This window comes from Hippopotamus amphibius, chromosome 11 (genome assembly GCF_030028045.1).
Source record: "Hippopotamus amphibius kiboko isolate mHipAmp2 chromosome 11, mHipAmp2.hap2, whole genome shotgun sequence".
Taxonomy (NCBI): Eukaryota; Metazoa; Chordata; class Mammalia; order Artiodactyla; family Hippopotamidae; genus Hippopotamus; species Hippopotamus amphibius.
In genome coordinates, this window is record NC_080196.1 from 25076251 (window position 1) to 25097861 (window position 21611).

General features: G+C 51.9%; 2 protein-coding genes and 1 long non-coding RNA gene across 5 annotated transcripts; 1 reads left to right on the forward strand and 2 right to left on the reverse strand.

The window, feature by feature from the left end:
* Window positions 1-5292: 5292 nt before the first annotated feature.
* On the reverse strand, window positions 5293-15099 carry ATF6B (activating transcription factor 6 beta). The gene is given in 19 exon segments (XM_057698789.1): window positions 5293-5769; window positions 5772-5975; window positions 6495-6579; window positions 6715-6826; window positions 7050-7120; window positions 7468-7549; window positions 7734-7841; window positions 8013-8192; window positions 8640-8731; window positions 8824-9009; window positions 9664-9797; window positions 9958-10089; window positions 10181-10316; window positions 10457-10542; window positions 13303-13438; window positions 13973-14064; window positions 14313-14391; window positions 14532-14611; window positions 14987-15099. Coding segments are annotated over 19 exon segments (2124 nt in total). The 5' UTR covers window positions 15093-15099; the 3' UTR covers window positions 5293-5746.
* On the forward strand, window positions 7838-12059 carry LOC130831120 (uncharacterized). Its single transcript, XR_009047967.1, has 3 exons — window positions 7838-7952; window positions 8458-8548; window positions 11821-12059. It is a non-coding gene; the product is annotated as an uncharacterized LOC130831120 (long non-coding RNA).
* Window positions 15100-15609: 510 nt separating the features above from the next.
* FKBPL (FKBP prolyl isomerase like) lies at window positions 15610-17920 on the reverse strand. 3 transcript variants are annotated; one of them, XM_057698791.1, is made up of 4 exons: window positions 17652-17734; window positions 16985-17190; window positions 16319-16755; window positions 15610-16111 (listed from the first exon to the last, which is right to left on the reverse strand). In XM_057698791.1, the coding sequence occupies exons 3-4, from the start codon at window positions 16679-16681 to the stop codon at window positions 15644-15646; spliced, it is 831 nt and encodes a 276-aa protein (XP_057554774.1). In that variant the 5' UTR covers window positions 16682-16755; window positions 16985-17190; window positions 17652-17734; the 3' UTR covers window positions 15610-15643. The 3 variants fall into 3 exon arrangements, with proteins under 3 accessions (XP_057554774.1, XP_057554773.1, XP_057554775.1); XM_057698790.1 differs by having other exon boundaries at window positions 15610-16755; XM_057698792.1 differs by lacking the exon at window positions 16985-17190 and having other exon boundaries at window positions 15610-16755; window positions 17652-17920.
* Window positions 17921-21611: the final 3691 nt, after the last annotated feature.

The following is a 21611-nucleotide window of genomic DNA, read 5'->3' on the forward strand; positions in this document are numbered from 1 at the left end:
CAAGCTTACATCCCTCTCCAACAAGGGGCCCTCTCCTTGTCCCCGCGTCTGCCCCTCTCCGGCCTCCCTGTTTCCACCTGCACTGTCTCCTTTTCTTGCCCTGTCCCCGTGCTGCTTCTCCCAGTCTGTACTGTTCAGTCAAATCTCTGGTTCTCAGCTCGGGATCAGTGCCCCCATTTCATTCTCCCACCTCAGCAAATTCCTAGAGAAATGGCAGATGAGGCTTGGGCACTGGCTGGACAAGGGCTTGGCTGAAGGCCAGGCCATAGAAGACTTGGGAAAGAAGGTGGGGTTCAAGGGAGACAGGAAGGGAAGCCTGAAATTTAGGAGGAAGGTTGAGGGATGGAGAAAGAGAGAGGTAGGGGCAGATATGGGGGTGGGGGCACAAATGGTGGGGTGACCCTCTGTAAAGGGGGCTAATGTCTGGCTGCTTCAGGGGAGCAGGGGTAGGGAGAGAGTCATGGGCTGGAGGAAGAGGTCTCTTTGCTATCTGGCAGAGACAGGAAGACTGACCAGAGGGCAGGGTGGCAGACACACCCATGTCAGGCTACTGGGCTACTTCTCTGGTCTCATTTCCCCATGTGCTTTGCTACCCTGATGAGGGGCTGAAAAGGAGACTTTGGCCAGATGAGAAATATCCAGGCTGAGGGAGACCCCACCCCAGGTTTCACACTGAGCATAAAGTTCTTGCCATCTCGCTGCAATCCTCACCAATGAGGAGTAGCTTGGCCAAGTCACAGGTCATGGGTGAAAGGGAGGTGCGGGAGCCTGTGTGTGCCCGATTCTGCCGCTTGGGTTGTGACGCAGGTGTCTGCACCCCGGTCAGGTCCCCAGGGTCGTGGGTGTGGTGTTCGTGGGTCAGGGCACGCTGGCCCGGCATGTGGCTGTGCCGTGCGCCCCGTGAGCTCCCGGTGCTGAGGGCGAAGGCTCGCATGGTCTCTCGCGTGGGTGTCCCCGTGTGTGTCCGTGTGTCTGGGTGTGTGTGTGGCTGTTTTTTTTCCTGGCTTTGATGCAGAGGATGAAGTCAGCATCTTGGATAGAGCTGGGCTCAACTTCCTTCCTCTGCCTTGGCCCGAAGCCCCCAGGGCCTGGAATAGGTAACAGCTTCCCTCAGATCTTCAGGCAGGGGTTGGGGGAAAATAGATGAAAGGATGAAGGAGGGTCTAAAATAGCATTACATGGAGAGAGCAGACTGCAGAGAACAGATTTTCTCTGATACCTCCAGATTCTAGTAACTTTAATGGTCATATCCTTTTGGGGGGGGGGGGGTCCTGTACCCTGCCTTTGTTTTATTTTATTTAAATTTTTATTTTATTTTTTGGCCACACCACATGGCATGTGGGATCCTAGTTCCCCAACCAGGGATCGACCGCGTGCCCCCTGCAATTGAAGCTTGGAGTCTTAACCACTGGACTGCCCGGGAGGTCCTTTGGTTTTATTACTTAGGAAGCATGGTCGCCACAGGTATACTTGGCCCAGAGAGTGGCCAGAAGACCCTGGAGAGAAAGAAGCAAGAACTGAAGGGAGGGCCCTGGGGTGTTTTGGAACACTTCTGGGGAGAAAGGGATGCCAGAGTCAGAGAAGGGTGTGAGATTCCAGACCTTCACAAGCTCACAAGGCATTTGAAGAAGCCACCGGTTAACAGTGTTGAGATTGAGAATCCCTGCATTTTGCCTAACCTTGAAGAATTCTTAAAATGCAGTTTGTTGCGTTCATTCAACTATGTTCTAATTTTTCTCTTTCTTCTGCTATTTACTACCTTTTCTCCTAATAAAAGCATGAATGGAGAAAATAAAATTACGGAGCATAAAGAAAATTAAGGGAAAAAAAAAAAAAAAAGAAGCCCCTGGAGGCTTGACAGACGTAATCCCAGGGGCTGAGATGATTGTTATCTGAAATGTGAGCCACGTCCTGGATTGCAGCCTCTTGGAGGAGCTTGTCTTGTGTTTTCCTTTTATCAGAAAAACACTGGGCCTCACATAGAACAGGTGCTTCATAAATGCCTGCCAATACTGAGTTGTGAAATGACTGGGAGAGGAGGATGTGGCAAGAGTGTCTGGCGGGGAACCCTAGAGTGAAGGCAGGGAAGGCCAGTGGTCAGAGCCAGGTCACCTTCACCGAGGCGTCCCACGTGATGGGGCAGAAAGGCAGGGGTCTTATTGAGAACTGTCTGCGTGCTCTGGCTATTCTCTGAATCCTCAGGCCAGGTGTCTTCAGCTCTGGGCCGCCATCCTTGAATGAACCTCCGAGTTCCTGTCCTACCCTCAGGAGGATAAGAGATAAAAGGTATAGCGAGGAAGGAAAGGGAAAGCCAAGGAGAAGCCAAGGAGAAGCCAAGGAAGACAAAGAAGAAGAAGGGCAATTGAGGGCAAGGGCTGACGGATAGAGAGAGGGAGCAAAGAGAGGCCAGGGGCTGCGATCCAAGGCAGCAGTCCCACGGAGGGGAAGATAGAAAACAGTTGTACTGGGCTTCCGTTTACAAAGCCCTTGCCTACGCCACAGCACTTTATTAATCCCACTTCGTGCGGAGGAAACGGAGTCTCTAGATGTTAGGGGACGTGTCCTGGGGATTTTGCTAGTGATGGTAAAGGTGGGCCCCAGCCCAGATTTTCTGATTCCAAAGCCTGTATTCCTTCCCTTCTCACAAGAACAGCCCTAGAAAGACGGAAGACTTAGGGCAGAAACAAATGAAGGGGCTTCTGGAAGGACTGGTTTGAGAAGGAAGGGTGGGTCATCTGGATTTCTGAAACTTCTTTTTGCATCCAGCTATTATGTAGATTCAGGTGGAAGAAATTTCCAAGTCGGGGGGGAGCGGGTAACACTCCATTACTGAGATTTGGGGGGAGGGAGGTGGTGAGCAAGGGGAACGTGGGGAGAAAAAACTGAGCCTGAGATGAAAGATGGGAGAGAACTAAGAGGCTGGGGCTGAAAAGGGGGCAAGAGAGCCACAAGAGGAAGGGTTTGGACCCTTAAAACTTCCTTTGCCTGGAGACATGGGTGTGGGGAAAAGGGAGGAGGGAGGACATTTCTATCTCGTGACAAAAGAAAGTCACACAATTATTTTGTTCTCTGCTCTGGGGCGGGTGGGCGCCCGTATTTACCAGAGGGACCGAGGTCGCTGTAGCAACCACACATCTGGGCCCCGGAATCCAGATGTGCTATATCCAGAAGCCATAGCAGAACGATGAGGCAAATGTGCTGGGCTCTCCAGCCCTGGCCCCACAGCTGGGAAGAGGACAGAGGACTGGAGTGGGGAGGTGGAGGAGGGGGGCAGGAGGAGGAGGGGAGGGCTGAAGCGGGGGTGGGGGGAGAAGAGAGGAAGTCACGGAAGGGGACAAGGAATGTGGACAATGGCGTGGAAAGGGTCACGGAGAGGGGGGTGGCGTGCACAGGGTCAGCAGCAGGAGGAGATGGGAGACCCAGAAAAGAGAAAGGGAGCAGACAGTGAAGCTGAGGGGGAGGAAGGGAAAAATACAAAAACTGCGAGAAACAGATGAACAAAGAATAAAGGGTCTGAAAGAAGGTGATACCTCGCGGTGGGGAGAGAGCAAAGAAAGGCAGGAAAGAAGTCTAGAGAAAAGAGAAGAGAGAGAGACAGTGGGTCGGGGTGATAAGAGGTGGATTCTGAGGAAGGAAAGAAGCAGAACAGAAAGATAGAGGGTCTGAGCCAGGAAGCGGCCAACAGGAGGTGAAGGAGCGAGCGTGGCCGGCATGCTGCGGTGGCCTTAGATGGGGCTGTGGCTGGAGACCCACGGGGGTCTGGAGGGCAGCAGCCAGACTGACCTGCCTTCTCCCCCCACGGCACACCCACTCTCCACACCTCTCCTGATCCTTCCCACCACCCATGCCCTTGGCCAAGAGTCTGACTCCCGGTTCACACCACAGTGCCAGCTGCTCCTTGCCACTCGGCCAGAGGAGCTGCAGGCCCCACCCCAGAGCCCCCCGTCTGACATGCCAATACTTTAAGCACTTTCCTGAGCTGGGGTCAGGAAAGAGAAAAAGCGATGGGACAACGAAACAGTGATGGACCCCGATGGGATAAGCGGAATTGAGGAGAAAAGGACAATGTAAATGAACAGGGGAGGAGAGAAAAGGAGCAGGGGAGGAGAGAAAGGTGTGCCCACTGTGGACCAGACACCCTGAACATCACCCTTCCTCCCCACATCAACCCTGAGAGGTAGGAGTACCCCATTTTGCAGATGAGGAAACTAAGGCTCAGAGTGCTTCAGTTACCTACCAAGGACACCCATTCATAAAAGACAAAGCAGGGACTCCAACTCAGGTGCTCTGCCTCCAAAATCCTTGTCCTCCTTGCATTCACTGCCTGGAGGGACCTTGGGACAGGAAGTGCTGGTGGAGGAGCCAGGGCTGCCCTCTGGAGGGAGGAGAGGCCTAGTTCCTGGGGGCCCTAGGTTCCAGGTTGCCATAGTTACTTGGTCTGTTTTCACCCCAAACACAGTAATGGGGAAGGGGGGAAGCCTGGCTGAACACGTGAGGTTCTTCCCCCTCTTTCAGGCCTGGGCTCGTGGCCCGGGCGGCCTCTGTCCAGTCATCTGGGCGTTGAGCCCAGGCCCAGCCCACACCCTCCCGCTGACCCAGGACACGCGTGCAGGGCCAGGCGTGAGGTGCTGCTGGGCAGGAGCCGCTGACGGGGATCCCCCCCAGGCTGAGTGAGACTTGGCCCCTCACCCACTGTCCTGTTCCCCCTCCTCCTAATTAGAAGGCACAGGCTTTCCTGCTGGCCCCGCGTGAGTCTTTTTCTTTCAACGAGGCTCTCAAGTCTCAGTCTCCTCCAGTTTAGGGCTAAGAAGATGCTCCTCAACGGCCCCCTTCCCTCCAAACACTGCCCCCTTCTCCACTGAGGCTCCTCCTTTCTGGGCTCACAGCCCCTGGCCGCAGCTCCATTGTTTGCTCAAGCTGCTCGTCCTGGAAAGCAAGGGGGGAGAACCTGCTAGAATGCAGGGGACCCAGGGAGGCTGCTCACCCTGAAGGGTGTGGGGCCCCCTGTCCTTCCTGTTTACTCAGACGCATTCCGGGATCTGCATCCTCTGGCCTGTCACGCCACGGGGCAGCCCTCCCCCGCTCCCCACGCTCGACACCAAGACACCAGACATACCCGTGTTGCAGGGGTGGGGAGTAGGTGATGACGTGAGGTCTGCGATCGCACACCCACCCCACCCCAGAGCCAGTCATGTCTTCAGTGCTCGCTTCTCTGATGTGCTGGCCCTGCAGAAGCGACCTTCCCCCAAATTCCCCACCATGAGCCAGGGAGGCAGGCACCATTCCTTCGACTCCCTCCAAGTTGTTTATTTAATAATAAAAAAGAAGATATGCATATACATACACCTGACCTCCCTCCATTGCTCCTCCTTGACTCTCAGGAACTAGCTCCAAAATGTAAAAACTTCCCTTGTCCCACCTGGGGACTAAATTCCCACCTCCACCCCCCAAAACAGAAACAAAAGAATAGTGTATAGGAGCCCACCCACGCCAAAACTTAACCTCACTCAGCACCCTCAGAGAAAGCAGCAGGGACTGGGGCCTCACAGAAATGAGCCCTATATTCCAAAATAGGGCAAGAAGAGAGGAAAACTTCCCCCCACCTCCAAATAAGTGCTTAACCCCCACTCCCTGGCTTTCCTTTACCAATTGCCCCACACCCAGGAACCAGGAAAATTTGAAACAGTCCCACTTGGTCACCCCCATCCCCTGCCCCCGAGTTCTAAGTCAGTGTGAGTCGTAGAGGTCAGGGATGATTGAGGTAGAGGCCTGATGGGCGGCCTGGTGGGCCTGGCTGGCTGCAGAAGCTGGCAAGGGGCCACCTGTGGCATTGCCCGGGGTGGAGGACGGCTGTTTTCGGAGTGAGGGGGGCACTGTGGAAGTCTTGATATGAATCACCCTGGTGTCCATGACCTCACACTCGATCTGCATCATCTCCTCGTAGTCCCCCGGGGGCCCCCGGCCTGACAGGGTCTCTGCGAGAGGGGGAGAGGTGAGGAAGAGGAGAAGGTGGAGGCAGACAGAGAGGAGGGGTCAGAACAGTAGAGGTGGATAGGGAGGAAAGGGCAGTGATGACGAGGAAAAGCCCCGGTGGGAGTTAGATGAGAGGGTCGGGGTGGAGTCGGTGTAGGGAGAAGGAAAGCAGTAGGGGGAAAAATGACATTGATGAGTGTGAGGTCACAGAGAGGACGTCAAGAGAAGAAAAATAAGTATGAGTCTGGCAGGTTTCCAGCCCACACCCCTCTGCCCAGCACCTCCTAAGCACCTTCACCTAGGAGGACCTGCACCCTCATCTTCCTCCCATCAGTCTTCTGCATTTTGTTTTTCTCTCCAACCATTTCTGGCTTCTTCTCACCCATGCATCTAGCATCTCTCTGGAATCCCCACTCCTCTCCCCATCTCCTCCCTCAACTTCTCATGCTGGATCTCCCCACTGGAATTCCTTATCCCTCATTTTCAGGATCCCTCCCCACCCTGGGCAGGGAAAGCGTTACCATTGGGGGCCATGGCGGGCATCACCAGGGACATCTTGGGCCGAGAGGTCTTGTTGTGGCTGATGGCTGGGAGCAGCAAGTGGTCCTGGGAAACAGAGGGACCAGGCCGGGAGGGTGGAGGAAAAGATGCCCACAGCCTCCCTACTCTACAGCCTCAATCTGCAGACAGACTGCTGGGGACCCTAGGGTGATGGGGACAGGGCCAGGAGGAGAAACTCACCCTTCGGAAGGAGACAACATAAAATGTGTCTTCTCGTCGGTCAATTGCATCCAGGAACTCTGGCTGAGAACGGTATGGTTGGCGATATAGCTGCAGCTGGCCCACAGAATCCCTAGGCAGGCAGGGAAACGGGATTGGTGAGGAACTAAGTCCAGTGCCCAGTTCCCAGTGGGGAAAGGGGGAGGGGATGAGAGAAAGATAGGAGACTCCCAGGGGATGAGGGAAGCATAACACCATTGGTGGCAATGATGATAAGCACAGGACAGCTCCTTGGGGTATAGCTCTTGAGAGTGGAACCTCACTTAATAAGTAAGTAACCCCCACCCAAGACTCACCTTTCTGGGGGCCCAGGGGGTTGGGTGGGGACTGCCTTAACTGGAGGCGACTTCTTCCGTAGCTGAGACTTCTGGAAGGAGAAGTATCTAAGGATTTGAAGAGGGTGAAGGGAAAAGAGACAGACAGCCCCTGGAAGCTGACGCCACCTCACACCCACCCGTCCACTGCCCCCAAAGCCCCATAATAAGATGCCCACTTAAAATCCCCAGGACAGGGTTTCCTAGGTGGCAGAGTGGTTAAGAATCTGCCTGCCAATGCAGGGGGCATAGGTTCGATCCCTGCTCCAGGAAGATCCCACATGCCACAGAGCAACTAAGCCCGTGGGCCAAAAAAAAAAAAAAAGAAAAAGAAAATCCCCAGGACATTTAGCCCTTGTTTTCAAGTGGCTTTCCTTGAACCAGTCCTACCCCCTCCTACCTGTCTCTCCTGGGGCCTCTGGGGGATCTTCCGCCGGCCTCTCTGGTGGCGCTGGACCCAGCCACTCAGCTCATGAGCAAGCCTGGGGAAGCAGAGGAGGGGTAACACCTGCGGCCAGGCCAAGACGCACACTCTCCTCGCCCCCGCATAGGAGGGAGGAGGGAGGGCACGGAGAGCTGGTGTCTCAGCACACAAGGACAGCCAGGCTGTCTGTGGAGGGGCCTGGGGACAGCAGGGAAGACGCCCCAATTGTGAATCCCCCACACCTCAGGGACTCGGTTCGGTTGAAGTGCCGGCAATCAGAGGAGAGGAAGAGCTGGTCCAGGTCTCTCAGCAGCAGCTCCTTGGTGCCCCCAGGGAAGGCTGTCAGGTTCCTGGAGTGAGGCAGGGAGGAGGCGATGACCCGAGGCTGCCCAGCGCTTCCCCGTCAATGGAAAAGGCCATACTGGCAAGAGAACAACTGTGGCTCCCCTCAAAGAGGAAAGGTAACGTTGGCAGAGAAGACACACTCAGCACCCCCAAAAGAGAGAGGGCCCTCTCCACACCTGAAACTTGGCCGGCCTGCGGGGCTGGGTTGCGGCTCCTCGGGGCCCCGGGAGGGATGCTGGGGCGGCTCAACCCCGTGAACTGGCTCTTGCGCCGAGAACTCCAGCAAGTGCCTCCGGGGTCGAGGTTCCTCTCTGCTCACCCGAGGGGAGATGGGAGCCGGGGGAGGCTCACTGATGCTGTGGATAGGAAAGGACAGAGCACGAGGAAGAATTCCAGCTTCATTGAGAGGCTGGTTAAGAGGGAGGGCTCTGCAGACAGCCCGCCTGTTCCAATCTGTTCCACAAGACTGAATCTCCTCATCTGCAGGATGGCATGAGAACAGTCCCTACCCATGGAGCCAGAAAACGTGAGAAGAGGACAGTGCTTAACCGAGGGCCTGGAACTCAGTAAGCAGTTAATGGTCACTATTCTTATCAGTGTTCTCGCCACCATCTTCTCCAGGACATACCATTTATGAGAGAAATGATGGAACGAGAAGGGACTGGCTGGATACACCATCAGTGCCAAGGACACCAGAGCTGTCTGTGTGCAGGTAATGAAAGGGACTGTGCCGAAGCAGGCAATCAGGCAGCCGGGGGGAGGGCTCCACCCGGAAGGTTCTGGGGAGGCAAGGAGCGTCTCACCTGACAGGCCCGAAGTTGAAGGCAATGAAGAGAAGGAAGACCATGATGCAGACCACCTTCCTGTTTCCAGACCCTAGCTTGAGCTCGCCGTTCTAAGATGCAGAGAAGCAGAGAAGCCGGAGAGGGTGAGTCATCCCAAGGAGCCCATACCCCTGCTGGTCTCCCAAGGACACCCGGGTCTCACCTCAGCCAGCAGGGCCTCCAGCCGCCGGCGGAGGGCAGCATTCTCCCGCCGGAGCTGCTGGTTGTCGGCCAGCACGGCCTGCAGCCGAGCTTCCAGCCCCTGCAGATACTCCTTCTTCTTCCTCCGGGACTGGCAGGCCGACTCCCGGTTCTTGATCATCCGCTGCTGCCGCTTCAGCAGCTTTGCCTGGGCACCAGAGGGTCCGAGAGAAAGTGGAAGAGGGGCGGGAGCGGGGAACCATGCCTGAAACTCCAGGGACCGACTACCCAAAGCTCACATGGGCCACTCTCCTGCCTAACTTCTACCTGCAGAGCCGGAGAAAGGTTCTTCCTCTTTGCTAAAACATTTCAGGGAAGGGGCCCTTCTCTCAACCACTCCCTCATCCTGTTCCTCAGAGCAGAGCAAAGTTAAATTGTAGGAGGAACTTCGCCCATCCTGGTTCTTGGTGGAACCTCAGTTCCTTCCCTTGATGGGTGGTCTTCCTTCTCAATTCTCCTTTTTAGGACCCAAAGTTTAAGCATGCTGTAATTAAAGAACAGTTTACCTCGTTTTCCCCTAGGAAGCAGCCTCCCTCTTTGGTAGCACAGTATGACTCCCCTGCCTTTGATTTACTGAGACCACCCCCATCTCTCCATCTGCAGGGACAGCAAACCTAAGGATCCTAAAACTACACGGAGTCAATACTCATATATAAAAAGGGTCCACTCTGACCTTCGGGGTCATCTTAAGGGCCTGCTTCCTCACTTTTTGCTCCCTTCTCACTCCGCAGTTCTCTCCCATGACCGTTCTCTTCCCTTCCCACTACTAGCCCTACTCCTCCCCTCCAACAATAACACTTACATCCACCTCAGGCGGGCAGGAGTTCCCAGGCATAGGAGCTGGAACAATGCTCTTCCTCTCAGGCCGTGGAGCAGAGGGGGTAGGTCCCTCAGGCTGGACTCGGATAGCACCTTGGATGAGGACAACTGGGGAAACTAGGGCAAGTGGACAGGAGAAGGAGGTCAGAGAGCCGGAAGTCAGGTGGGCTCCTTGTATCCACACCCACACCTGAGCACCCAAGGGTCGGGAGGCTCAATGGCTAGGAGTTCCCTGAAGGGGTCGATCCAGGTGGCCTCCTTCTCTCCTTCTTCATACCTGGGGGTGGCTGGACCAGGGGCTGCAAAAGGACGGTGGTGCTGGGAGGCACAGCTCTCGGTGGCATCGGGACAGTGGTTATCACCACAGGTTTGGGCTGCAGTGGTGGCTTCCGGGCGGGCAGGCCTTTGCCTGAAGGAAGGTGAAAAGAGGGAAGGAAGGAAGGACTGTCAGGACTATAGGCCTCTTGCCAGGGACCCCAGGTGTCAGGAGGCCTCATTACCTGAGGAGCCATCAGAGGACAGGCCCATGCTGATCTGGACAACTCCAAATGGGGGGCCTGGGACGTCCCGCAGGAGACACCCTTGAGGGGATGGGGACTCTGTCTTCACTTCCAGTACCTCCTCTCCTATAAAAGCCTACAAAGGGTATTCCAGAAGATATATGAGTCAGGAAGAGTGCTGAGGAGAAGGAGCTGAAGGGGAGAAAGCTCTCACACCTCTGAGAGTCAGGAGGAACTCACTGGCCTGCTGGAGCGAGGAAGGAAGTGGATGCTCACCTGGTTGGGGGATTCCGCAGACAGCAGGGAAGCCTCTGAGTTGATGGAGGAAGATGGAGAGACAGGTTCTATCTTAATCTGGACATCTGCGGGACGGCGGGATGAGACAAAAAGCTGCATATCAGATAAACACTAAAGGAGAAGAGGGCTAAGATGGGGAAATGGGAGACACAGTCATTTCTCCTTGTACCGGAAAGTAAAACTATTCTGGCTCAGGAGGGCAATCCAGAGGAGGGGCCCCACAGGGCTGCTAATTGGCTGCCTCTCTTCCAACCTCTTTACCCAGGACTCCCTTCCTCCTTCCGCGGCCCCTCTCGGTCGTTGTCACCGCTGCTCCGTTTCCCTCAAGGCTGTCCTTGTGCTTCTGCTCCCCCTCTTTCCTCCTCACACACCCTGTCCGTTCATGGGGAGGAGGCCCAAGCAGGGGATTTCGGCAGCATTCGTATGGGCCCATATTCCTGCCTGGCTGGATTTCCACCTCATCCTGGCCCAATGTGATCACGTGTTGCCCTGCTGACGACTGCCCAGCCTGTATCTCTGCCCTTGACTGCTCCCCTGCTCCTGGATCCTGACTCCCAAGCTACCTGCTGGTCACTTCCATTCTCACGCCCCATCGTTCACCCAAATTCAACTGGCCTTAAATAGGGCTCACTCTCGTCCCTTCATACAGATTCCCTTCCTACTGTCAGCCTTCAAACCTCAGTCACCTCTGAGCCTTCACGGCTTCTGTTAAATCCATCTGTAAGACTTGTTGATCACCCCATGGAGGTGAACCTACCTGAGGGCCAGATTCAGCCCCAAGGTCAATGGTCTACTACTACCTCTGGTCCATAGAACGCACTTTAATACTTAATTATATGATTGCCAACATTGCTATTTCAAAATTTCAAATCTATTTATATATTTCAATAGGTGACAATACAAAATCCCAAAGGAATGAAGTGCAAAGTGAATCTCCTTCCCTTCCTTGTCTATCAGACACCCAGATCCCCTTCTCAGAGGTGACCAGTTTGAGCTATTAACCATGTATTATAACCCTCGTGAGACTCTCCAAAAGCAAGGACTATGTCTCATGCTTCACGTCCATCAAAGTGATGGGTAAAAGTACAGACCCTCAAAAAAATACCTAAATATTAGAGGAGAATCTGACTCCCAAAACACTATTCTTTGCAAAGTCATCAACAATGTTTTTGCTGTTATAGACTTTTCAATCCTTATTTTGTTTGTCCTCTTTGTAACATTTAATGTATGCTGGATATGAGCTGTTGTCCCTCCAAATCCACTCTCCATCCTTCCCTGCCCTGCTCTGAGGCCCAGGGGGAAAACATGAATGGACTGCACAGTGGGGCTCTCTTGCCTTCTAGTTTCTGGCTGAAGTTCAACCAAAGGGAGGCAGTGCTAGGAAACCCTGAAGTCACTTTGAAATCAACATTCAACATGTCCTGGGACTTCCCTGATGGTCCAGTGGTTAAGACTCCATGCTCCTAATGCTGGCGGTCTGGGTTTGCTTCCTGGTTAGGGAACTAGATCCCACATGCTGTAACTAAGAGCCCGCATGCTGCAACTAAAGATCCCATGTCTAAGACCTGGCGCAGCCAAATAAATAAACAAATATTAAAAAAAAACAAAAACAATCAACATGTCCCACATTGAATTCGTCACGCTCCCTGACAAGGGGGCTCCTGCTCCTGCATTCTCTATCCAGTGATCAGTACCCTCACCCACTGGGTGGCTGCCGTAGCCAGAAACCCAGGCACACTCTTTCACCCCTACCTCTCTTCAATGCCCAGGGGGTCACTGCACTTATCCATTCTAATTCATTCTTTCTCAAATCTGCCTTCTTCTCAGCATCTGATATCTTACTTGATTAACCACATGAACCTCTTTCTTGGTCCTCCTTCTGCCTCCAGTCCTGCGTCTCTGCAGTCCAGTCTCTATTCTGCCACCAGAGTCATCTCCCTAATCACACTGCTCTCCTGCTCGATTCTTTAAAGGCTCCCAACTGCTTGCAGGAAAAAAGCTAAGAGTCCCTTAGCAGGGTTCCTACCTGGCCCTGCAGCCTCTGCATCTCCTGGCCCTTCCCTTTTCCCCTCCTCACATCCACTCTAAAGAGATGCAGGTTCCACAGAAACGCACACCAGTCCCCACATTCTCCTTCTGACTAATTCCTGTGTCCTTAGAAACGCAACTCAGGAAACCCCTCGTCCAAGAGTACCTCCTTGATCCAGCCCCAATCAGGTGAGATGCCCCGTCTTATGAGCTTTCATGGTGCCCTGTGACAATCTCTACCCTAGAATTACCACACCTTGCTTGTCTTTCTTCCCTCATCACACTATAGGATCCTTAAGTCAGTGTGCGGTAATATGTTCCTCATCTTTGCAGCTCCAGCACCGTGTCCAGTATCTGGCACGGAGTAGGTGCTCAATAAACATGTAAGAGTAAATAAACTCAATAACAGTTTAAAAAATAGCACAAATAATGTTACTCATAGAATCTAGGAGTTGGGTATATGGTATCCCAACTTTTCTGTATGCCTGAAAAGTTTTATAATAAAACCTTTGGGGGAGAAGTCACATAGATAAAAATGCCCTAAACTGTCCACAAGCTTTTAAAAATGCAAAGCAACAGGAAGTTAAATCACACAATGGGTTACTACGAACAAGAAAAGAAAGAAAAATCATCCCCATTTCTTCACTGCTGCCCTTGCTGTGATTTCCTGAAATCCTCTCCTCCCTGCTGCTCCTGGCCTCTCTCCTGGTTATCTGCCATTTCCCGTTCCCACGAACACGTATATCTACACATACCCTACCTTGGTAAAGCCTGAGGATGGTGCAGGTTGTTATTACCTGAGGCATCATCAGCCGTGGTGCCCACGTTGATCTGGACGGTTTCTAGTGGGGATGTTAGATCATCTCCCAGGAGGCGGAGTGGGGGTGCCAAGGACTCCGACTTCACAGCCAGCACCTCCCCTACACCAGAGGCCTGGGTAAGAGTAAGGATGAAGCAGGGGAGACAGAAACAAGGATAGAAAACAAAGCATGTGTTGGGAGTAAGAGCAAGAACAAAAGCTTTAGAGCTTACAAACCACCAATTACTTGACATTCATACTCAGCATTTAACTAAGCTGTGTCTGGCCCCTTGTTCTCTCTTTCTATTTTATTCCTGGGAGGGCTGATGAAGTTCATGATTTCAAATATTGCCTTAGAGTGGACAACCTGGACAAGAACAGTTCCAGAGTTCTCAGCAATTAACAACGCTCTTCTTCCCAGGCCCCCCTCGGCTGCCACATTTCTCTGAATATTAAAAAGAATTCTAGACAACCGAAGAATGGGAATGTGAAAAATGAGGATATAAAAGAAATGGCAAAGGCAGAAAAGAAGCCCCCCCCCCACACACACAAACCCCATGACTCACAGCACACAAATCATTCCCTCAGCATCTATAGGTGAAGGCAAGGGAGCTTCAGGGATTTCTCTGAGTCCCTGCCACAGAGAGTAGGAGGGAGATGACTCTCACCTGGCTGGAGGGCTCTGTGGAAAGATGGGATGATTCAGAGCTGAGGGAGGAGGAAGAGCAGGGGGAGGATGGCTCAGATTTCACCTGAAGATCTGAAGAAAAAGGGGTTAGAAAATAATCAGGAGGCAGAGCCTGACAAAAGTCCAAAAGGTGCTCAAGGATATGAGGTAAGGACCCCTCACTGGGGCAAGGGGGAACAAGCACATATAAAGAATCAGAGGGAGAGGAGTACACAGGCACTCAGGTGGAGGAGGCGTGAGAATAAGAGGAACTGCACAGCTTCTAGGAAACAATGGAAGATCAGGGTTTCTGGATGAGGGAATCACAAAGGGTGTCTTACCTGGGAAGATAGGCAGAGAGTCCCAGGGGGGTTCAGGAGGGCTGACATCCATCCCCAAGTCCAGGGAGCTGCTGCCAAACTGAGTAAGAGAGGATATTAGATGGCAGGAGTCTGAGGATGAAGGGGTGGCTCCAGATGACCTCTGACCTGCGGATGAGTCCCGGTTCTGGGACCACCCCCACCCACCAAGGGTAAGAGACAAGGCTGGGGGAGCAATACCGGGACATCCTGCTCCGGGCAACGGAAGAGCTGCGTCTGCTCGTCGGCCACTTCATCCAGGCCGGCATACAAGGTGCTGTCTGCAAGAGGTGCGGAGGGTCGGGGGGTCGTCGGGTAGCGCAGCCTCCAGATCCACACAAAGCCCTCGCCCCATCCCTCATTGGCTCGGCTCGGCCAGACCCACCGCCCGCCCACTTGAAAAATGATATAGCCAAAGAACTTCAGCCCCTCCTTCCCCGACCCCGGAACAAGTCCCCATTTCCGCAGGAGCGGAGGTCTTCCCCAACTCCTGCGTCCTCCCGAAAGCACAACCAACCCCCCTGTTCCGCCCTCCTTCAGATGGTGGATTCCATATTTGCCCAGCCTTCCTCTTTGGGCCTCCGCTTTCTCCCGCGTGCCTCAGGGTCACAGTATGCCACAGCCCTCTTCCCTCCCCGAGGCCTCACTCCGCGCACCCCAGTCCTCCGGACTCAGCAAGTTGTCGGTGAAAAAGCGCGTGGGGTCCGCAATCTCGCTGAGGAGCATCAGCTCCGCCATCGTTCCCCCCCGCCCCCCAACCATGAGACGGTTCCCAAGGCCCGCCTCTCCCCATCATCAACTAATCAGTTGACTCTTTAAAAAAAAAAGGCGGTGTCCCGGAAGCTCTGCCGACCAATAAGAGACCTGGGTCCTGAGCACATGCGTCAATAGAAGAGGAGGCTATACAGGCCGGGCCAATGGGAGCGCGGCAGGAGGCTACCACTTCCACTGTACCGGGCCGTGAAATCTGCGCGTGCGCCGAGCGGGAGCCCTCCAGAAAGAGCCTGGGAAATGCAGCTCCCAGGTTTTGAAGTTCCGCTATCTCCCCCAGCCAGTCCGAAATTTAGAAGTTTGGACGGCTTCTATTCATCTTCGGAGATGGATAAGCCCAAAACATAGCACACGTGCATATGGCTTTTTAATGGTAAAAAAGTAAAGAAGGACACTGAGACCACTGCTACCTCCCGTAGGAAGGCAAAAGCTGGGAGTGGGATATGGGTGAAACCCTTCCTCTGAGCCCCGCCCCCCGCCCCAATCTCACAGCAGAGACCACACGTCACAGGTTCCTGTCTCGTTTAAAGTTTAACTTTTAATCAGCCAAACATCTTGCGCAGTCCCTGAGCCAGCCCTGCATCCTGTTTCTTTCCCTGAATGATCACCTTTCCCAGCTCCTCCTGGGCTGCCCGGTTTTTGGGGTCTACCGCCAGCACCTTCTTGAGGTCAGCAGTTGCTTTTTCCAGGTTCCCAAGAGCAGCCTGGGCAACCCCCCTTCGGTACAAGGCCTTTAAATGGCCAGGCTCGCGCTCCAGCACCCGGTCACAGCTCTGGACTGCCAAATGGGGCTGCCCGAGCAGCAACTGACAGGCAGCCAGGTTGGCATGAAGGGCAGTTCGTTCGGGAGAGCCAGGTGGAGGTAAAGTCAGCAACAACCGAAGAGCCCGTCCATAACATTGGGCAGCCGCTTCAGGGTTCCCAGCTCGAAATAATTCTGTGCCCCTTGCACGTTCTTCCCTGGCCAGGGCTTCCTTCTCGGTGGCTTCCAGCTCCCAGGAGTCCCGGCCCTGAGTGAAGGAGGCCAGTGTGAGCCTGACAGGAGGTCCAGAGAGCCCAGGGAGCTGAAGCTCTGCCTCTTCCCCTTGACACATGGACTCCAAGCATTTCTCTATGAGCTCCCCCCAAGTTTCTTCCCTCCATGGGCCTAACCCCATAGTTAGCTCTGTCCAGCCCTCTGGCAGCCCTGACCCCAAAGGAAATCCAAAAGCCCGTACCCGGCAGTGGGAGCCCAGCTTGGGTTTGTCCAAGCCATGCCCACGGATTATGATCTTCTTGACAAAGCTCCCATCGGGACAGTACCAGAGATCAGAAGCCTGAAGAGGCTCTGGCACCTCACTGGCTGATCCATGAGACTTATTAGAGTCTCCTTCAAGTCCAGCGGCCAGTTTTTCAGTTTCTTGAGGATTCTCTAGAATTTGGCTGGCTGGATCTGGGCTCACTCTCAGCTCAAGAATTTCAGTAGGAGGGTCTCGGGGAGGCTGCCTAATCTGAGTAGTTAAATCAAGGTTCTTTTCCCATTGTTGTTGCGGTTGAGGGATGTCCTTCTCTCCCACTGGATTGACTGGTGGCCTCTCCATGTAGCTGCCTGGTCCCTTCCACCGTAGGTAAACAGTTTTGGTCAGAAAGGGATGGACCAGGTTCAGGTCAGCACCTGATTGAAAAATAAAACAAAGCAACGCTATTGGCAGGTATCTTATTTAGACTCCTTTTCCGTCCTTCTGGTACCCTTCTGGGACTCCCCCCGCCACCCCTTCCCCAAATGCCTGTCCGGCTCGATCCTCCCTTCCAACCCCGAACTAACCCAGAACTATAAATTCCACAATTCCCTGCGGCTTGGGTAGCCGTCCCAAGTACGGACACCGGATCGAGTCAAAAAGTACCTGGGCGGCCGAAGCGCCTCGCCTGGTGTCAATAGCCGAACCATTCGAGTCACCTCTCTTTCCGAAGCTAAGTGCTACCGAGTACGGTCCTTGGAGTCTTGCTCCAGGCGGAGAGTACGGTCGGGGGCGGGGGGGCAGGGGACAGCTGGACAGAGACACTGACGGCTAACCCTGGAGCCCGCGCGACAGCGAATCTAGTTAAAATCCTGGCAGCCAATCGGGAGGAGGGAGAAGTCTGGTTAGCCCGCCTTTTGGACGTGACATCATTTCCTCCCCCCACACACTCACCAGCCACAGCCCCGCAACCGGGAAGCTCCAGGCCTTAGCAACCCAACTAGGCCAAATCGAACCGAACTAGGCGAGGTACGGCTGGCCAGGCTATTGAGAGTGAAAGTCTGGAGAAGGCTTGGAATGGGAGATTGGGGCGAATGAGAGTATAGTGGGGAATGGTGGAGCCAGTGGTGCATGACAGCGGCAGCGACCGGTCGTTGTATCTGGTGACCTCAGGCCCACCTGTGCTTTTCTCCTTATCCCTAAGTTCGGGGGCTCCCAGCCAAAGTCAGCCCGCCTGCTTCTTGGCCCATTCAATCCAGGGTGCTTCAAAACAAACTCTCTTTCTCCCCAACCGGCCCTGTTCCCTTAGGGGACCACCTGAGGCTTGCCTTACCTTTCCTCTAATATTCATCAATGCCTTTCGAGCTCTTCTTCCTCAAGAAATCTTAGACAGTGCTTTTTAAACTTTGATGTGCTTACACATCCTCTGGGGAACTTGTTAAATTGCAGGTTCTGAATCAGGGAGTCTAAGGTGGGGCCTGAAATTCAGCATTTCTAACAAGCTCCTGGCTGCTGCTGCCTGCTGCTGTTGGTCAATGGACCACACTTTGCATAGTATGATTCTAGAATAACCTCATTCTGTTCTCTTCACCCTTTGGTCTGTACCCCTTTATTGCATATATAACTGATACAACCAGCTCCACTGGATGTATCAGTGGAAAACTGGTCCTCCTGTTCTAATAAAAGATGTAGGTCTCCTTTGTGATTCAGGCTTGCCCATCCAGATCCCTGTGCATGCTGGGGTACCATACCTCTTCAGGGAAGGATAATCCCACTCTCAGTCCTCACTTTGGCTCCCTCTTCAGTTTGCTCTCTAACTCCCTGCCATTGTGCCCCAGACTACAAGGACCATGCTAGAACAACCAGGAGGGGAGGTAATTCCATCATTAGCCACAGACTTGTGTCAAAACAGTCCTCTCCGTTTTTGTGTTGAGTCTCAGATCACTAACTTAGACTTTTTTTTTCTGAAATTTTATTTCTAGGTTCTGTGCTAAAGTAACCTTAGTCCACTGCAACTAAGGCTAAATATTCTGATTCTTGGAATCCTTATATTCCTATTGAAAATTAATCTATCTTTTCTCCCTCCCTCTTCCCTGTTACATTTCAGGGATATCTGTCAAAGGCAGAAAGTCTAGAATGAGTCACAAAAGATTTGATTACATCCTAATCCCTGGACAAATATTGCTAATTTGTATCATGTGTGCTTTAACTGAGAGGTCTACTCCAGTGACCCTTTAGAGATGTTTCTCTCAATTAAAAGAAACCACTCTGCTACAAATGTATTGCTTTGTAATGATCTCTTCTTGTTTTGTATGTGTGTGTTTCAATTCCAACAGGCATGGACCTTGTACCTCTTTCTTTTGTTTCATTTCCTTCTCCATTCATTCATTCATTCATTCATTCAACAAACATTTATTGAGCACCTGCAATGTTCCAAGCAGGATGCTAGGAACTGGGGATACATAGATAAATGAGACAGAGACAGTCCCTGCTCTCATGGAACTTATAGTCTGGCCATGGAGAATAAGTAATTACAGTGGTATGAAGAAGAAGCATGAGATGCTATGAGAGTAAATGAGGGATGAGGGAATATCCCTTGAGGATGAGACAATTTTTTTAATTAATATTTATTTATTTATTTATTTATTTATTTATTTATTTATTTTTGGCTGCATTGGGTCTTCATTGCTGCACCTGGGCTTTTTCTAGTTGCAGCGAGCAGGGGCTACTCTTCGTTGCAGTGCGCAGCCTTCTCATAGCTATAGCTTCTTTTGTTGCTGAGCATGGGCTCTAGCTGTGCAGGCTTCAGTAGTTGTGGCACTCAGGCTCCAGAACATAGTCTCAATAGTTGTGGTCTGAAAAGGACTCCACAGGCTTAGTTGCTCCATGGCATGTGGGATCTTCCTGGACCAGGGCTCAAACCTGTGTCCCCTGCATTGGCAGGTGGATTCTTAACCACTGTGCCACCAGGGAAGTCCCCAGAAAATAGCTTTTCAACATAAGGAAAGCCATTTTAGGTCTAAGGCATTTTGTGATCTAAGCCTTGCCACAATGCTTGCCCTTGAACAGGTCTCAGTAACAATGATCTTAAGGGAAAAACGACTGTGACCAGGCAAGAGAAGTAACAATAGCAAAGATAATAAATCAGTTGTAAAGACTCCCAGTTCTGTTCCAATGATAAGAATTAGCCAGAAGAACTTTCCTGAACTGTTTTGCAGAATTTAACACCCCTCGCAAGCGCTCAACCACCAGATCAACAGCTAGAGCATGAAGGATGCTGATGTTTCTGACCCTCGAGACTCAGTCAACCAAAGCTTGGACTCTATTGACTTTTGCCCCAATTCTGTGCTAATTCTCCTCTGCACAAGCCCCTTCATGAGTATGCACGTACCCTTAGCTGAAAACTTTCTGCAGTTTTGCTGTTCAAGAAGATGCTGCTTTGGGAAAGATCCCCAGTGTTCTCTTACTTGCTGTAAGTAATAAATTCTTCCTTCTACCAATCTTTGGCTTGGTTATGTCTTTAGGCTCAGCACCCAAGAGGTGAACCCAGTTTGGGGGTAATACTTCTTTTCTAAGCTATTCATTAACCCTCACTGAGTACTCAGGATTAGTCAGTGAGACCAACAAGGGTAAAGAGTTACAGTTAACTAAAGCTCCAGGTGCAAGGGCAAAAGTGAAAAGTGTCAGGGAAGTTATTTCCAACTGGGGGTGGTCTGAAAAGCACTCCAAAGGGTTGAGCCTTGGAGGATGGCCATAATTTTGACATGTGGAGATTGAAGGGATTTATTGCAGGTAGAGGAAGCAGCACAAGACAGGAGAGATAAGGAAAGGAAAGCCACTTTACACCCATGTTATTCATCTCCGGCTTGTCAATTTCAGCTTCTCCCATACCCATTCCTGCTGCCTTGTCACCAGACATCAAGCTGGTTGGAAGTTTTTACACCCCCACATTTCCCTGCATTCCATACTCACCACATGGAACCATATGCTGCACTTATTCTCTGCCATTTATCATCAGCATAAGAGACAAAAATTCTAGCTTTCCAAAGGCTAAATAAATTTCCCCTTCTGTTTAGTTTTGGTGGTTTCTGTGGTTTTTAGTTCTACTGGGATTTATGTCAAAATAGTTCCTCTCTCCTCTCTGCTCCGAAACAATTTTGCTTGTGCTTCCTTTATAGGCAGAGTTTTCAGGCAGGATGAGGTAGTGAAAGGCAGCCTTTCCACAGTGAAATGTTTGATTATAAGAGCTACTCTTAACCAAACCCTGACCGTGTATTATGACCACAATACCAGACATTTCTCTAAGTGTGTTATGTTTATTACCTCATTTCTCCTCACATAGCTCCATGAGCTGCTTATTCAGTCATTCACCAAATCTTTACTGAGGGCCTCCTCTGTGCTAAGCACTGTGCTAGGTTCTAGGGATAAGGCAGGGGGAAAAGGCCCTGCACCTCTTGTAGCTTGTATTCTATTGAAGATAATAGGCATTAAAAATCAATTAATAAAACATAATGTCAATTTTGTACAATAGGGTGGTATCAGATAAATAAGTACATCAAAAAGGAAAAAATAAAGTAGCAAGTGCTATGAACACAATAAAGCAGGGAAGGGAATGGACAGAAAATGCCCCCAGGTGTGCATGGTGCTGTTTTTAATCAAATGACAAGGTAAAGCCTCTTTGTGGAGGTGATGTTTATGCAAAGACATAAATGATGTAAGGGAGGAGACATGCAGATATCTGAAAGAAGAGTGTCCAGGGTGAGAAAAACACGAGTGGAGAGGCCCTGAGGCAGGAAGGAATTAGATTTTTATGCTAAATCATAGCAGCTAGAAGAATAGCAAGGGGGCCAGAATGGGTGAAGGAGAGTAAGCAAGGGAAAGAGTAGGAGGGGATGAAGTCAGAGAGGTGGGGAGAAGCAAGGCCAGGTAGGCCTTATGAGGGTTTTGTTCCAAGTGTGATTGGGAGACCTCAGAGGGTTTGAGCAAGGTGAGTGATATCATTTGGTAAGTTAAAAGATCACTGTGGTTCCTGCATGAAGGAAGGACTACGTAAATCAAAAATGAAAGCAGAAAATCCAATTAAGGGGCTAGCCAAGGGTCAGTGGTAGCGCAGGTGCTTAGATTAGGGTAGAGAGGAGGGCCCACTGCAGAGTCCTGAGGCCCTCTGATATTTAGAAGTCTGAAAGAGTATTAGAAGTGAAGAAAGCACTTCAAGGAGGAGGGAGTGATCAACTATGTCATATGTTGCTAATGGTTCTAGACCAGGGTTTCTCAACCCTGGCACATATATATT

Excerpts from the sequence above, each read along its gene's own strand:
- FKBPL (XM_057698792.1), bottom strand. The coding sequence starts at position 16,681 with ATGGAGAGGCCACCAGTCAATCCAGTGGGAGAGAAGGACATCCCTCAA.